This window comes from Neoarius graeffei, chromosome 20 (assembly GCF_027579695.1).
Source record: "Neoarius graeffei isolate fNeoGra1 chromosome 20, fNeoGra1.pri, whole genome shotgun sequence".
Taxonomy (NCBI): domain Eukaryota; kingdom Metazoa; phylum Chordata; class Actinopteri; order Siluriformes; family Ariidae; genus Neoarius; species Neoarius graeffei.
Genome location: NC_083588.1, coordinates 8,697,983 through 8,713,671, shown reverse-complemented (window position 1 = coordinate 8,713,671; position 15,689 = coordinate 8,697,983). Strand labels below are relative to the sequence as shown.

Genomic DNA, 15,689 nt, shown 5'->3' with positions numbered 1-15,689 from the left:
GATGAATCTCCTCCCCATGTTTTAAATCAATTTATGTAGAGCATCCATGATATGTCTGTGTAAATTATTTAGAAATGAAAACATATTAGAACAAGCACTGTTCTGTAAACCTTGAAGCTGAAACTACTGTCAGAGCCGCTGTTCTAGAAATATAAGGGTCTGCAACATCGTGCCCACCATACAGATCAGGAAGTTCCCGAACCAAAATCCCTGGATAAACAGTCAGGTATGATGCATGTTGCATGCTCACTCTCTTGCATTTAGATCAGGCAATGAAATGGAGTACAAAGCGGCAAAGTATGGACTGAGGAAAGCCGTTACAGTGGCCAAGAGGCAGTACAGAGAGAAGCTGGACAGCTTCTATTCTACTGCCGACCCTGGGCGGATGTGGCAAGGCCTGCAGCACTTCACAGATTTTAGGATCGGCACCATCAGCTCCACAAAAAGCCTGCCAGATGACCTCAACACTTTCTACACCCGCTTTGAGACCTCCAGCTACAGCACAGAGAGGAGGCACACACACCTGCACCAACCAACGCACCACCACCATCAACAGTCTCCCATAACAGTCTCATCAGGCCAGGTACACAAAGCTCTGAGGAAGATCAACCTCAGGAAGGCAGCAGGACCAGACAACATCCCTGGGCGGTCCCTCAGAGTATGTGCCAATGAGCTGGCTGATGTTTTCACTGCTATCTTCAACCTTTCCCTCAGCCAGAGCACTGTTCCCTCCTGCTTCAAGACCACAACCATTGTCACTCTTCCCAAGAAGAGCCCACCCACCTGCCTGAATGATTTCAGGCCGATCGCACTCACTCCATTCATCTCAAAGTGCTTTGAGAGAGTGGTACTGGCCCACATTCAAGCCAGTATACCGGACCCCCTGCAGTATGCCTACAGGCCCAACAGGTCCAGCTCAGATGCCATCGCTGCTGCCCTCCATTATACTCTCTCCCACCTGGAAAACAAAGACTCCGACATCAGAAGACTCTTTGTTGACTACAGCTCTGCCTTCAACAGGGTCATCCCCCACAAACTCACCCATAAACTGTCCACACTTGGCTTGCACCCCACCCTCAGTGACTGGCTCTGAGGTAAATAAGGAAAAAAAAAGGTAAATACATTACCTTTATTTTGTAATATACTTTTTTTTTTTGCTTTTTATTTTGCACTATATTGCCTTTACTTTCTATGATTTCTTCCACCTATTTATTGTTGTAATTTGGCACTCATGGTGGACGATAGACAAAGAATTTCATTGTGCAAGAGGACATGTTCCTTACTGTGCCTATGACATTAAACACTTTGAAACACTTTGAAACTTGAATCAGTTGGTCACAGAGATATGCAAGTGTTTAGTTTTAAAACCCGAGTCTTCAAGGTCATGTGATGCATTTGATGCAAATCCTTCACTGATGTCTCTTATATGAGGTTGGTGAGTGTGTGTGTGTGTGGTGAGGAGGAGAGCAGCTGAACAGTTTAATTCACTTCAGTTTTATCCCATACAACGATGCTCTCATCAGTGCTGCTGCTGCTCACAGCTGCATTCTGTAAGTCTCCATGTTGGCTGAATGAGTTTAGATTTCATACCTGGTTGGGCAAATGATTTGATGATGTTTTATTGTTGTTGTTCTCAGGTGGTGTTGGTGCTGTGGAGCTCACTCAGTCAGCCTCTGTGCTCGTGAAACCTGGAGAGTCGTTCTCCATCTCTTGTAAGACCTCAGAGTCGAGCTATTGTATTTACTGGATACGACAACCTGCTGGGAAAGCTCTTGAATGGCTCGGATATCTGTGTAGTGATGGTAGCACTAATCTCAAAGATACAGTGAAGAGCAAGATCAGTTTCAGCCAGGACACATCCAGCAGAACAGTTTATTTAAGAGGACAAAACTCTCAGACCGAGGACACGGCTGTGTATTACTGTGCCAGAGACACACAGCACTACAGACTCCCTGCAGTCCTGTACAAAAACATCCCTGTTAATTTTCATCTCCCTGCAGTCCACTTGTCCCCAGGGACGCCTGGTATAAATGAGCTCGCAGGGCTCAGACCCCTCTGTATTTCAAAGACAAAGGGAAATCAACCTCATGTTTCATCTTTGGCCTCAACATGAAATTATTTCTTGTCCTGGGCTGGATATACAGTTAATCCATCATGAATAATCTGTCAATCCATTCCATTCCAATCCATAGTTAATGTGAAGGAGGTGAAGTGTAACTGCAGCATTCAGACTCTCCAAAGGCCAGGTGATATGAACATCACAGTTTATGATTTGAACATAATGTCTGTCTTTGGACATTGAAAGTTTGGCTTTAACAGCTTGATTGATGATCATATTCCAGTTCTTTAAACTGCTCTGATCAGTTGGAGGTAAATCTCCTCGTCTACAGATGTGATGGAGCTGAGAATTGTGCCTCTTGTTGCCTGGAAAGTATGTTCACTTCACACAGTGCACAAAGACAAAATAATCTCACAAATTTAGCTGTTTAAATTCATGCTCCGATCAACACCAGAATGATTTGTGTTCAGGAGTCCACAAGACAACAAATAATGTTACTCATTCGTTGAGAACCAGCACCATTAGAATGAGGGGTTCAGTGATGCACTGCTCTTCTGGATCGATAAATGAAACTTCATGATTTGACATTGCCATCATAAACATTAAAAATCATAAACTAGGATCTTCATACACATGAGATTGATCTCTGTCTTCATGCAATTCTGAACAGGGCTGATAATGATATAAAAGCTTGTTTTTCTCATTATTATTATTATTATTATTATTATTATTATTTTGATGTATTATGGCAAAATTCAGTTTATTTTTCATGACAACCAAAATAAAAAGGGAGAATTGCATCATTTATTTATTTATGAACCATTATTTTATACAAAAAAATCTTACTCGTAATAATCATAAATTAATTATTTCCCACATTAAATTGATGTTAAATTGAGACATGTGATTTGACTGTGATGAACATCTGCAGAGCTGCACTCAACACAGCTCCTCTGTCATGTTTATGCAAATCTCCATCTCCTCTTGTAATATTAGCACCGTGCTTATCTCGAGAGGAAGCGGTTCTCATTCGTCCTCCTTCAACACGAACATGTTTGCTTCAGCTCCACTGCTGCTGCTGGCTCTCGCCCCCTGTGAGTGTTTGGATCGAAGCTTTATGAGTTCATCTGATCCTTTCAGTTCAACATGTCAACCTTTTCTTTTTCTCTTTTCACAGATGTGTTCTGTGCTACTGAGCTCATCCAGCCAGACTCAGTGGTGATAAAGCCAGGAGAGACTTTAACCATCACCTGTAGAGTGTCTGGAGCTTCGATCACTGATAGCAGCAGCCACTTTGGAACAGCTTGGATTCGACAACCTGCAGGAAAACCTTTGGAATGGATCAACACCATTTATTATGATGGGAACATTGAAAAGAAAGATTCACTGAAAGACAAGTTTGTTGTTTCTCGAGACACTTCCAGTAACACTGTGACCTTACGGGGACAGAACATGCAGAGTGAAGACACAGCTGTGTATTACTGCACTCGAAGACCACACAGTGAGACAAATCAACAACATCCCTGTACAAAAACACCTCATACAGTGTACAGTATAACAGAATGACCACAAGATACAAAACTTATCCATCCACATCGAACTAAAAAAAAAAACAATCCCACAAATTACACCAGGGTTTCATGTTAATTTTTTATTCGTTTGTGGTGTAGATTTGAATCCCCAGTGCTACAGCTCTAACACTGCTACACATTTATACACACAATTATAATCACATCTCTGTCGAGAATTTGTTCTACTGTTATATCATTAAATAAGAATAATCACCCCAGCAAATCAGAGTTTGTGTATCATGTGTGAGAAAGTGTGAGAGCATTTTGTCATGACTTTGAAAAAAAAGTAGAATTTTTCCATTCTCATGATCCCAATATCCTCAAGCATTGAGAATAATTATCATTCTTACATTCAGTCTTTCATAAAAACAAACCAAATTCAGCACCAAAGAACAATTTTCATTCTGATGATTAAAACCTGTCAAGGACAGAAACCGGCAGGCTGTTTTGAATGGAAGAGCATCACAATATGCAAATCTGCAAAATTCCCCCCCTTCCAACTACAGATAGAGAAATATCAGCCTCGGTCACTGTGGGCTCTGGAGAATTTTGCACTGCTTTGAGTTCAACGATGTTCCTTCCATTTTTGCTGCTGCTGGCAGCTTCATCCTGTGAGTTTCACTTCAATCATGAACTCGGTGCTTATAGCTCTGTAAACCATCTGTAACACTTTTTTTTCGGGGTGGTGAAAAACTGAAGCACTGGGACAGGCGGGTTCACTGCAGGGCAATTTTTGTTTCAGATTTTTTGCTGATTTCACATCCAAACACAGCACACAGGGAGGCGCTTTCTCCCTCCACATCAGCCCTCAGCTGGCACTGAAAGACAAAGACACACACACACGGACCAGTAATTTGACACAGGTGTGATCATTTTGCCACTGACCATCACCGGCCTCGCCCTCCAATAACAAACTGGGGCTTGACCACGCCCCCGCTGCCACGCCCTCTCAGTCATAATTTTCGTTCCATTGCAAGAAAGTTTGAAGTTTGTGCTATTTTTAGATCCATGGCATCATCCGAATAATGTGGAGTAAATTATTACAATAAAACACTAAAAGTGCAGTTCTGTTGTCTGTCCTTTTGTGGAATTTGTATTTGATCAGAAAATGTGTCATTAGTCCACTGACTTTTCGTTTCTCCTCCAAAGGCATTCTGGGGAAAAAGGAAGGTTGAGTAAATCATCCATAAATCTATTCTCTGCCATCCAGAAGCTATTGAACAGCCAGAGAAAAATAATGCAGCTGTTTCTCACCAGTAGAAGTGAAAATTATTTTCCTTTTTTGACAAACAGTCAAATTTAGAAAGTTTCCTCCACCTTTGGTCTTGTTGTGTCTCCTGTATATTTATCCTGCAGCCACATGAGAAATGTCTGAACATGATGTTTTTCTTTCAGCTTTAAGGTCTGTGAGGGGCGCTCTTTCTCTATTCACACAACATCTACCCACGATGCTGAGCTTCAAAGGACTGAGAGAGTGGAATAAATATGAGAACATGTTCTCCTGGGATTTACATTAAAGTCATAAACTCTAACTACAACATTGTTCTGAAGCTAAGACCTTACAGATCGATTATATCAGTATCTCATGAAACCAAGCTGCAGAATCCACACTGTTTGGTGAATTAGTCAGTAAATAGTCAGGAACTCTTATATTTTGTGAATGTGTACTTGTTTTTCCATTTGCAGGAAATGCCTCATGTCTCTAAGCCTGCTGTGCCTTTATGAAAGCCTCAACACTGTCATGCAAATCAAACCCCCTATAAAATATTTGAGGTGCACTCAAGAGAAGTGAGGTTCCAGGTTCAGGTTCCATGCAAACCATGTTCTCAACATTTGTACTCCTGCTGTTAACAGCTGCATCTGGTAAGTATGTGGAGAATTTTGGAGAGAAACAAATAATTGTGGACATATTTCCTTTAGAAAGAAGGCACCTGAATAATTGTTTGTTGTTCACAGGAATTAAATGTATTGAACTGGTTCAGCCTGCAGTCATGGTGGTTAAGCCTGGAGAATCATTTTCAGTCCCCTGTAAGATCACTGGATACTCAGCCACGAGTTCCTGTACTAACTGGATATGACAGGCATCAGGACACGCGCTGGAATGGACCAGCTGGTACTGCAGCTCCAGTGATACCGGCAGCAAAGATTCACTCAAGAGCAAGATCCGTTTCAGAGACACGTCCAGCAGCACAGTAACATTAACAGGGCAGAACATGCAGACTGAAGACACAGCTGTGTATTACTGCGCTCGTGATCCACAGTGAGACAAAATCAACATCCCTGTACAAAAACACCTCATACAGTGTACAGTATAACAGAATGTCCACAAGATACAAAACTTATCAATCCTGTTTCACTGATACTTTCAAATTTGATTGAAAATTATAGCATTTGATAAACAGGCTTCTATTCCATTAAAAGCCACACATTCTCCATCAGATGAATCTCCTCCTCATGTTTTAAATAAATTTCATTGGAATGAAGTTTTAATCAAAGAACTGTATTCAAATTATAAAAGATTCGTCAGATTGAACCTTTCATTCATTTCACAGAATATTTCATGAAGAGTGAAAATAAATGTGTAAATGTTTCTGCACCTATAGAGGGCAGTATCTCACTTCTCCTGAGGGTAAACTCATGAAACTTGCTTTTTTTCTGAAATGAGAAAAGACAAGTCTTATCTCTCAGGATTAGGAGCAGAGACATCGTCTCAATAACAACAGTAACACACTCAACATATCAATTCAGACACCTTCAACAATATTATAAACACTGAAATAGACAGTGACTAAAAACATTTCTTCATTCTATCAAATATGTTCATTAATAATTAACAACCATCTCGAAAATGAAGGAAATTACGAAATTACAAGAACTTTGAAGGTCACTTGCATGTTCACCAATTATTAAAAACAACCACTAAACTGAACTGACAAACTGTAAAATGTGTCATCGCTCTCATCCTCGGCACATGCAAAATCAGCCCGTGGATCTTCATATTATAGACCTGACAATGCTTTAACAACAGACAAGTTGGCATGAGCTCCTGACTGAATGAGTCAGTGATGATTTGTGAACTGAATTTTTTCTGGAACTCCATTCAGTTTCTCTCTGATAATCTGGATTAGAGACAGCTGAAAAATGAAATCTGTAAAGTTTGTGTTGTTCAGTGATGATCAGTGATCAGAAAAATTCATGTTCTTCTGGGTGTTACAGTGATACACAGTGATGCATGAAAAGGACATGAGATCTAATGAGTAAAGAACAGTTATGGACTTGACAGCAGGAAACACAGCTGGAGTTTTACTGTCAATTTTTTATCTTCATGGCTGTTCCTCTGTGAATCTTTTTACGTCTCCAGTGGGCGTGACATGCAAATGAAATCCTGCGTTTGAATCATTTATGCCGATACATTCAGCTCAACAACACACCTGCAGTTTATGTTCATTTACAGCAACAGGAATCATTTGAATTCTTTGAGATGGGACGAGGCAGAGTTTTGAGTTACTTTGCTCTCGCAATGTTCATTCAATGTTATTCTTCTCAATTTCACAATTAAAATATAACATCTTTTCCCTTCTTTATTTCTTTCATTTTAACTGTAAAACCTGTCTTTGTGTGTCCTTGTATTTCAGATTCCTGCAGTCAGACACTGATTGAGTCTGATTCAGTGATTATCAAACCTGATCAGTCTTATAAACTGACCTGCACAGCTTCTGGATTTAACTTTGGGAGCTCCTGGATGGCTTGGATCAGACAGGCTCCTGAAAAAGGGCTGGGATTTGTTGCAACTATAGAGTATGATAGTGATAGGAAGTATTTCTCCAGTGCAGTTAATGGCCGCTTCACCATCTCCAGAGACAACAGTAAGAAGCAGGTGTATCTGCACATGAACAGCATGAGGACAGAAGACACTGTAGAGTATTACTGCGCTCGACACACACAGTGATACTTCTCCTGAGACATCAGTAAAAAAAAAACATTTTTGCTGTAGTCACATAACAATCTTGCACTTTCATCAGCAGTGTATTCATGGAGGTCAAAGAACCAAAACTTTTAGATTGTCTCTTGTATGACTGACATGTTATTACTGAGTGAGTTTTACTGCATGTTGTGTGTGTGTGTGTGTGTGTGTGTGTGTGTCTGTGTGTGTGTTTATTGACTTTAAAAATCCCATATATTTGGGAGTGAACATAAGAATGTGTGTAGTGGCCTGTGATAGAATGATGTCTCATCCCGTACACATCCCCTCACCACACCCAGTATTACCTGGAATAGTCTCCAGATCCACTGCAACCCTGACCAGGATAAAGTGTTTACTGTAAATGAATGAAGGAGTTTTTCATTCTAATGTGATGTGCCTCCCAAAACATTGCTGTTGTCTTTTAGTGAGAAATGATTGACATTGATGGACATTTCTGCTCAGATCAGCAAATTTATTCAAGATTTTAACAAAATAATGTCCCATGAGACAAGTGTGTGATGATCTGGACTTCCAGTTTCCATGAGTAAGGAGATTTAAAATCATTTACAGGACTAAATTTTACTTCCATATTCAGTCTTTAATACAAACAAACCAAATTCAGCACCAAAGAACATTTTTTTATCATTCTGATGATTAAAACCTGTCGAAGACAGAAACCAGCAGGCTGTTTTGAATGGAAGAGCATAACAATATGCAAATGTTGATGCAAAATTTCCCCCCTTCCAACTACATATGGAAAAATATCAGCCTCGGTCACTGTGGGCTCTGGAGAATTTAGCACTGCTTTTAGTTCAACGATGTTCCTTCCATTTTTGCTGCTGCTGGCAGCTTCATCCTGTGAGTTTCACTTCAATCATGAACTCAGAGCTCAGAGCAAATTATTGCAGTTATAACATACTGTACAGACATTTCTGACTGAAATTGTGACATCTCTTATTTTTTTCAGATGTGGACTGTGCAGTAGAACTCACTCAGGTCACCTCAGTGATGTTAAAGCCAGGAGATTCTTTAACCCTCAGCTGTAAAGTATCCGGCTACTCTGTTACTGACAACAGCTATGCCACGGCTTGGATCCGACAACCTGCAGGAAACACTCTGGAATGGATAAACGACATCTGGGGTGGTGGAGCAATTGGTTCTAAAGATTCTCTAAAAAACAAGTTCAGTATTTCTAAAGACGGCTCCAGCAGCACGGTAACTCTGAGAGGACAGAATCTGCAGACTGAAGACACAGCTGTGTATTACTGCGCTCGCCACACACACTGATGCTTCTGTTGAGGTGTCAATACAAAAACACACGCATGCTGTTGTCAAAAGTTTATCTCACATTTTCATCATCAGTGTTGAAGAACAAAGGAAACATTGAGACAAAAACTGAACTGTATGACTTTCCTCAATGCTGAGAAGAACATCTGGAAAAAGGAACATTACATGAAATCTCACTATTTTCTTTCTTATTTTTGAAATCTGTGTGAAACATCCACCATCCAAATCATGTGTCAGTTGTTCCTATGGAATGATAAACGATTACAATTTATAATTAATATTAACCTGTGTGTTGCCTTTCTATAGTAAACAGACCTGCAGTTTAATTAATTAATTGATTAATTAATCAACACCTTAATCAGATTCAAGAATTCAACATAACTGTGGTATCAGTGCATTTCATTCATCTTTCAGGATGTTTCTTTATTTTGCTCTTTAAATGACATCAGAGAAGCTTCATCAGAGAGAGTGAAGAGCAAACTCCATCATAAAGACAGGGTGATAAATGACTTAATTTCCCACTGATACTGTATATGACTGCTTTCGCTCTTTTAAACCATGCCAATACAAATGCTCCAATCTGGAATTCAGACTTCCTTCATTTGTATCGCCTCCCCATGGGAGGCCTTTTTACTGACAGCAAGAACATTTGAACCTTTTTCTTTAAAATTTCTCCTTCCAGTTCTGGATATGGGCGGCACGGTGGTGTAGTGGTTAGCGCTGTCGCCTCACAGCAAGAAGGTCCGGGTTCGAGCCCTGTGGCCGGCGAGGGCCTTTCTGTGCGGAGTTTGCATGTTCTCCCCGTGTCCGCGTGGGTTTCCTCCGGGTGCTGCGGTTTCCCCACACAGTCCAAAGACATGCAGGTTAGGTTAACTGGTGACTCTAAATTGACCGTAGGTGTGAATGTGAGTGTGAATGGTTGTCTGTGTCTATGTGTCAGCCCTGTGATGACCTGGTGACTTATCCAGGGTGTACTCCGCCTTTCGCCCGTAGTCAGCTGGGATAGGCTCCAGCTTGCCTGCGACCCTGTTGAACAGGATAAAGTGGCTACAGATAATGAGATGAGATGAGACCTTTGTGTCTCTAGAGGGCAGTCTGTGCAAACTCAACCATCTCAACCTGTTGCTCTCTGCACATTCAGGCCATTTTTCTTCTCACATCCTGCTGTGAATCATGACCCTCAGATTAAACAGAATTACATCCAGCATATCAGCAACCTGTGCTGTGTTGATAAGGCTCTTTGTCCTGGAGAACCTGTTTTCATGGTAAATTCATAAGGATTGAAATGAGGAAGTTGATCAATAGTCTAATTTTATACAAATAAACCCCTGTTTAAACTTTTCCTATGAAATGTGAATCTGTATGATGTTGCAATGTATAAAATCATATCCATTTTTTCCATTCAGAGACATTTGAATGGTTTAAAGGTTCTGTGGATGATTAGGGGTTCTCAGCTTCTAAAAATGGTTTTACTCTCAACTCTTTCTAACCGTGAAACATTCTGTTGTCAGGTTCCACATAGAACCTTCTAATCATCCACTCATCTCTACACTGAGCAGCCTGTGGTTGTGGGTTTAATCCATCCACAGTGCTCATGGACACTCCCTATTCAAATAGAGTCGGGTATAAACAGCATGTTCTTGGCTCTTCTAGTTTCCAGTGAGCTGTGTGATAGATAACACTCCCACACACTTTCAATCTGACTGAAGCATAATTCAGAGAAGGATGATTTTAGGACTGTATATTTTATTTGGACTCATTTCATGTAAGTTTCAGTTTTTCATGAGATTATTGGAAGGAAAAAGAGCCACTCTGTCTTGATAAACATTATAACATGACCGAGTTATACTCTTCTCTTCCAGATTCCTATGGACAGTCCCTGACCTCCTCTGCTTCTGTGGTGAAGAGACCTGGAGAGTCAGTCACTCTGTCCTGTACTGTCTCCGGATTCTCAATGGGCAGCTACTACATGAGCTGGATCCGTCAGAAACCAGGAAAAGGACTGGAGTGGATCGGCTACATTGATACTGGCACTGGCACTGGATTCGCTCAGTCTCTGCAGGGCCAGTTCTCCATCACTAAAGACACCAATAAAAACATGCTGTACCTCCAAGTGAAGAGTCTGAAAGCTGAAGACACGGCTGTTTATTACTGTGCACGAGACTCACACTGATACAACAGACTCCAGAGCTGTACAAAAACTGACACAAGCACATCCTCATGAGCTGTAAATATTCCCTCAGCAGGAAACTGAACCCCAGAGTCATTTATCATGAACATCTTCATGAATATCCTGCTTTTCATTTTGCTTCAAGTCCTCTGAGTGGCGCTCTTTCTCTATTTGACAACATCTGCCCCACATGTTGAGGTTAAAATGACTGAGAGAAGACTGATGTCCAACAATGTGTCTGGAAATATGTTTCATTTAAAAAAAAAGAAAGAAAGAATTGTCAGAAAAGTCCAATCTTGAGGTGTGCATCAGGAGGGGAATCAGCTCTAAAAAAGTCTCAGGAGCATGTGGTCAGATATGAAGCCTGTGGGAGCCACAATAGACTAGAAACATGAACGTGGCAGGGTATTGGGAGCTCATGTGATGCTGCTTGACACGTTTTCTGCTTCATCCTTGTTCACGTCACTGTGGTTTCAAGGCATAATGTGTTTATATTGTGGGAAAAATAACTAACAGAATTTGTGAGAAAATATTATAAAATAAATGCAGACATGGGCAGGAGGGGAATTTATGTCCTCAAGCACAGATAATAATTATCACCCTAAATATAGTATCTAATCCTTGTTGCAAGTTTCTCTGTACAATTCCCTCTATTATTGATCTGGTACTGAAGTTGGTAAAGAACTTTCTGTTATGGAAAAGATTTGTTCCATTAAAAAGCCACACAATCTCCATTCGATGAATCTCCTCCTCATGATTTAAATAACTTTTAAATCCGTTGTCCTCCCATCATCAGCAGAAAAGCAAATATAAATGTGAGGGCTGGATATCGCTCTATTTATGTGGTCTGATGGTCTCTGTTAAACTTTGGAGAACAGAGAAGACCCCAGTACAAAGAACACACACCATGTTCTCTCCATCTCTACTGCTCCTGCTGGCAGCTGCTTCCTGTGAGTGTTTTATCAAATTCATTCATTTACTACAATGACAATAAATGTGTAGCATATATTGCATGAGATATCACCATGTGTTTTCCTCCACAGATGTGCATGGTGAGGAACTGACTCAGCCTGCTTCCATGACAGTCCAGCCAGGCCAGAGTCTCTCCATCCACTGCAAGGTTTCATAGTCAGTCACGAGCAAAGGTACGTCATGGATGCGACAACCTGCAGGAAAAACTCTGGAGTGGATTGGACACATCTATCGTGGTGGGAGTCTACATTCCAATGAGAAACTAAAAACTACGTGCAGCACCTCCAGAGACACTGCTACTAACACAATAACAATTCGAGGACAGAATCTGCAGACTGAAGACATAGCTGTGTATTATTGTGCTCGCTCTCCACAGTGAGACAAATAAACAACATCCCTGTACAAAAACACCTCATGCAGTGTCCATTGTAACAGGATGTCTTCATGGGGTGGCCTTGGGCTGAATTCCCCTTGAGCAAGGTATCTAACCCCTAACTGCTCCCCGCGCACTGTAGTATGGCTGCCCACTGCTCTGTGTGTGTGTGTGTGTGTGTTCACAGCTTCAGATGGGTTAAATGCAGAGGATGAATTTCACTGTGCTTGAGTGTGCATGTGACAAATAAAGGCTTATTCTTATTCTTATTCTGTTGAAAATGTGTTATAGATCCAAGTCAAACTAAAAAATAAATAATCCCACAAATTACAACAAAGTTCCATGTTAATTATTTTTTCAGTAGTTTGGAGCATAGATTTTAAAACCCTGTGTGACATCTTCATTATTGCTTCACATTCTGCACACTATTATAATCACATCACTAACAAGAACTTGTTGTACTATAGTATCATTCAGCAGCAATAATCACCTCAACCAATTAGAGTTTGTGTGTCATGTGTGAAAAAGTGTGAGAGCATTTTGTCATGACTTTGAAGAGAAGTAGAATTTTTCCACGATCATGATCCCAATATCCTCAAGCATTGATAATAATTATCATTCTAAATTCAGTATTTAATCCTTATTGCCTATTTCACTGATCCTTGAATATTTGATTGAAATTATAGGATATGATAAAGAGGCTTCTGTTCCATGAAAAGCCACACATTCTCCATCAGATGAATCTCCTCCCCATGTTTTAAAGCAATTTATGTGGAGCATCCATGATATAAGTGTCTGTGTAAATTATTTAGAAATGAAAACATATTAGAACAAGCGCTGTTCTGTAAACCTTGAAGCTGAAACTGTCAGAGCCGCTGTTCTAGAAATATAAGGGTCTGCAACATCGTGCCCACCATACAGATCAGGAAGTTCCCCAACCAAAAGCCCTGGATAAACAGTCAGGTATGATGCATGCTGGATGCTCACTCTCTTGCATTTAGATCAGGCAATGAAATGGAGTACAAAGTGGCAAAGTATGTACTGAGGAAAGCCATTACAGTGGCCAAGAGGCAGTACAGAGAGAAGCTGGACAGCTTCTATTCTACTGCTGACCCTGGGCGGATGTGGCATGGCCTGCAGCACTTCACAGATTTCAGGACCAGCACCATCAGCTCAACAAACAGCCTGCCGGATGACCTCAACACTTTCTACACCCGCTTTGAGACCTCCAGCTACAGCACAGAGAGGAGGCACACACACCTGCACCAACCAACGCCCCACCACCACCACCATCAACAGTTTCCCATCAACAGTCTCATCAGGCCAGGTACACAAAGCTCTGAGGAATATCAACCTCAGAAAGGCAGCAGGACCAGACAACATCCCTGGGCGGTACCTCAAAGTATGTGCCAATGAGCTGGCTGATGTTTTCATTGCTATCTTCAACCTTTCCCTCAGCCAGAGCACTGTTCCCTCCTGCTTCAAGACCACAACCATTGTCCCTCTTTCCAAGAAGAGCCCACCCACCTGCCTGAATGATTTCAGGCCGATCGCACTCACTCCATTCATCTCAAAGTGTTTTGAGAGAGTGGAACTGGCCCACATTCAAACCAGTATACCGGACCCCCTGCAGTATGCCTACAGGCCCAACAGGTCTAGCTCAGATGCCATCGCTGCTGCCCTCCATTATACCCTCTCCCACCTGGAAAACAAAGACTCCTACATCAGAAGACTCTTTGTTGACTACAGCTCTGCCTTCAACAGGGTCATCCCCCACAAACTCACTCATAAACTGTCCACACTTCGTTTGCACCCCACCCTCAGTGACTGGCTCTGATGTAAATAAGGGGAAAAAGGTAAATACATTACCTTTATTTTGTAATATACTTTTTTTTTGCTTTTTATTTTGCACTATATTGACTTTACTTTCTATGATTTCTTCCACCTATTTATTGTTGTAATTTGGCACTCATGGTGGACGGCAAACTAAGAATTTCATTGTGCAAGAGGACATGTTCCTTACTGTGCATATGACAATAAACACTTTGAAACACTTTGAAACTTGAATCAGTTTGTCAGAGAGATACATAAGTGTTTAGTTTTAAAACCCAAGTCTTCAAGGTCATGTGATGCATTTGATGCAAATTCTTCACTGATGTCTCTTATATGAGGTTGGTGAGTGTGAGTGTGTGTGTAGTGAGGAGGAGAGCAGCTGAACAGTTTAATTCACTTCAGTTTTATCCCAAACAACGATGCTCTCATCAGTGCTGCTGCTGCTCACAGCTGCATTCTGTAAGTCTCCATGTTGGCTGAATGAGTTTAGATTTCATACCTGGTTGGGCAAATGATTTGATGATGTTTTATTGTTGTTGTTCTCAGGTGGTGTTGGTGCTGTGGAGCTCACTCAGTCAGCCTCTGTGCTCGTGAAACCTGGAGAGTCGTTCTCCATCTCTTGTAAGACCTCAGATTCGAGCTATTGTATTTACTGGATACGACAACCTGCTGGGAAAGCTCTTGAATGACTGGGATATCTGTGTAGTGGTGGTAGCACGAATCTCAAAGATACAGTGAAGAGCAAGATCAGTTTCAGCCAGGACACATCCAGCAGAACAGTTTATTTAAGAGGACAAAACTCTCAGACCGAGGACACGGCTGTGTATTACTGCGCCAGAGACACACAGCACTACAGACTCCCTGCAGTCCTGTACAAAAACATCCCTGTTCATTTTCATCTCCCTGCAGTCCACTTGTCCCCAGGGACGCCTGGTATAAATGAGCTCGCAGGGTTCAGACCCCTCTGTATTTCAAAGACAAAGGGAAATCAACATCATATTTCATCTTTGGCCTCAACATGAAATAATTTCTTGTCCTTAGCTGGATATACAGTTAATCCATCATGAATAATCTGTCAATCCATTCCATTCCAATCCATAGTTAATGTGAAGAAGGTAAAGTGTGACTGCAGCATTCAGACTCTCCAAAGGCCAGGTGAAATGAATATCACAGTTTATGATTTGAACATAATGTCTGTCTTTGGACATTGAAAGTTTGGCTTTAACAGCTTTCATGATGATCATATTCCAGTTCTTTAAACTGCTCTGATCAGTTGGAGGTAAATCTCCTCGTCTACAAATGTGATGGAGCTCAGAATTTGTGCCTCTTGTTGCTTGGAAAGTACAGTTAAGTCCATATATATTTGGACACTGACACAAATTGTTTTTTTTACTTGTTTACTGAAACATATGTAATATGGTGAAAGGTGTTAAATTCACCAAAGGTTCCCCAACAATATT

General features: G+C 41.1%; 1 protein-coding gene and 3 gene segments (V, D, J or C); all 4 read left to right on the top strand.

Annotated features, from left to right (window-relative positions):
• Positions 1–1,510: 1,510 nt before the first annotated feature.
• Positions 1,511–2,113, top strand: LOC132869443 (Ig heavy chain V region 914-like). The segment is given in 2 exon segments: positions 1,511–1,550; positions 1,638–2,113. Coding segments are annotated over 2 exon segments (516 nt in total).
• A 997-nt stretch (positions 2,114–3,110) lies between these two features.
• LOC132869442 (uncharacterized) lies at positions 3,111–7,579 on the top strand. Its single transcript, XM_060902732.1, has 3 exons — positions 3,111–3,153; positions 3,237–3,560; positions 7,266–7,579. Exons 1-3 carry the CDS (start codon positions 3,111–3,113, stop codon positions 7,577–7,579), a joined length of 681 nt encoding a protein of 226 aa, XP_060758715.1.
• Positions 7,580–8,412: 833 nt separating this feature from the next.
• On the top strand, positions 8,413–9,190 carry LOC132869441 (Ig heavy chain V region 914-like). The segment is given in 2 exon segments: positions 8,413–8,452; positions 8,562–9,190. Coding segments are annotated over 2 exon segments (360 nt in total).
• Positions 9,191–10,557: 1,367 nt separating this feature from the next.
• Positions 10,558–11,054, top strand: LOC132869440 (immunoglobulin heavy variable 3-11-like). The segment is given in 2 exon segments: positions 10,558–10,646; positions 10,744–11,054. Coding segments are annotated over 2 exon segments (351 nt in total).
• Positions 11,055–15,689: the final 4,635 nt, after the last annotated feature.

Excerpts from the sequence above, each read along its gene's own strand:
- LOC132869442 (XM_060902732.1), top strand. The coding sequence starts at position 3,111 with ATGTTTGCTTCAGCTCCACTGCTGCTGCTGGCTCTCGCCCCCT. Across the intron at positions 3,154-3,236 it reads GCTGCTGGCTCTCGCCCCCT|ATGTGTTCTGTGCTACTGAG; the intron begins GTGAGTGTTTGG and ends CTCTTTTCACAG. Across the intron at positions 3,561-7,265 it reads CTGCACTCGAAGACCACACA|ATTCCTGCAGTCAGACACTG; the intron begins GTGAGACAAATC and ends CTTGTATTTCAG.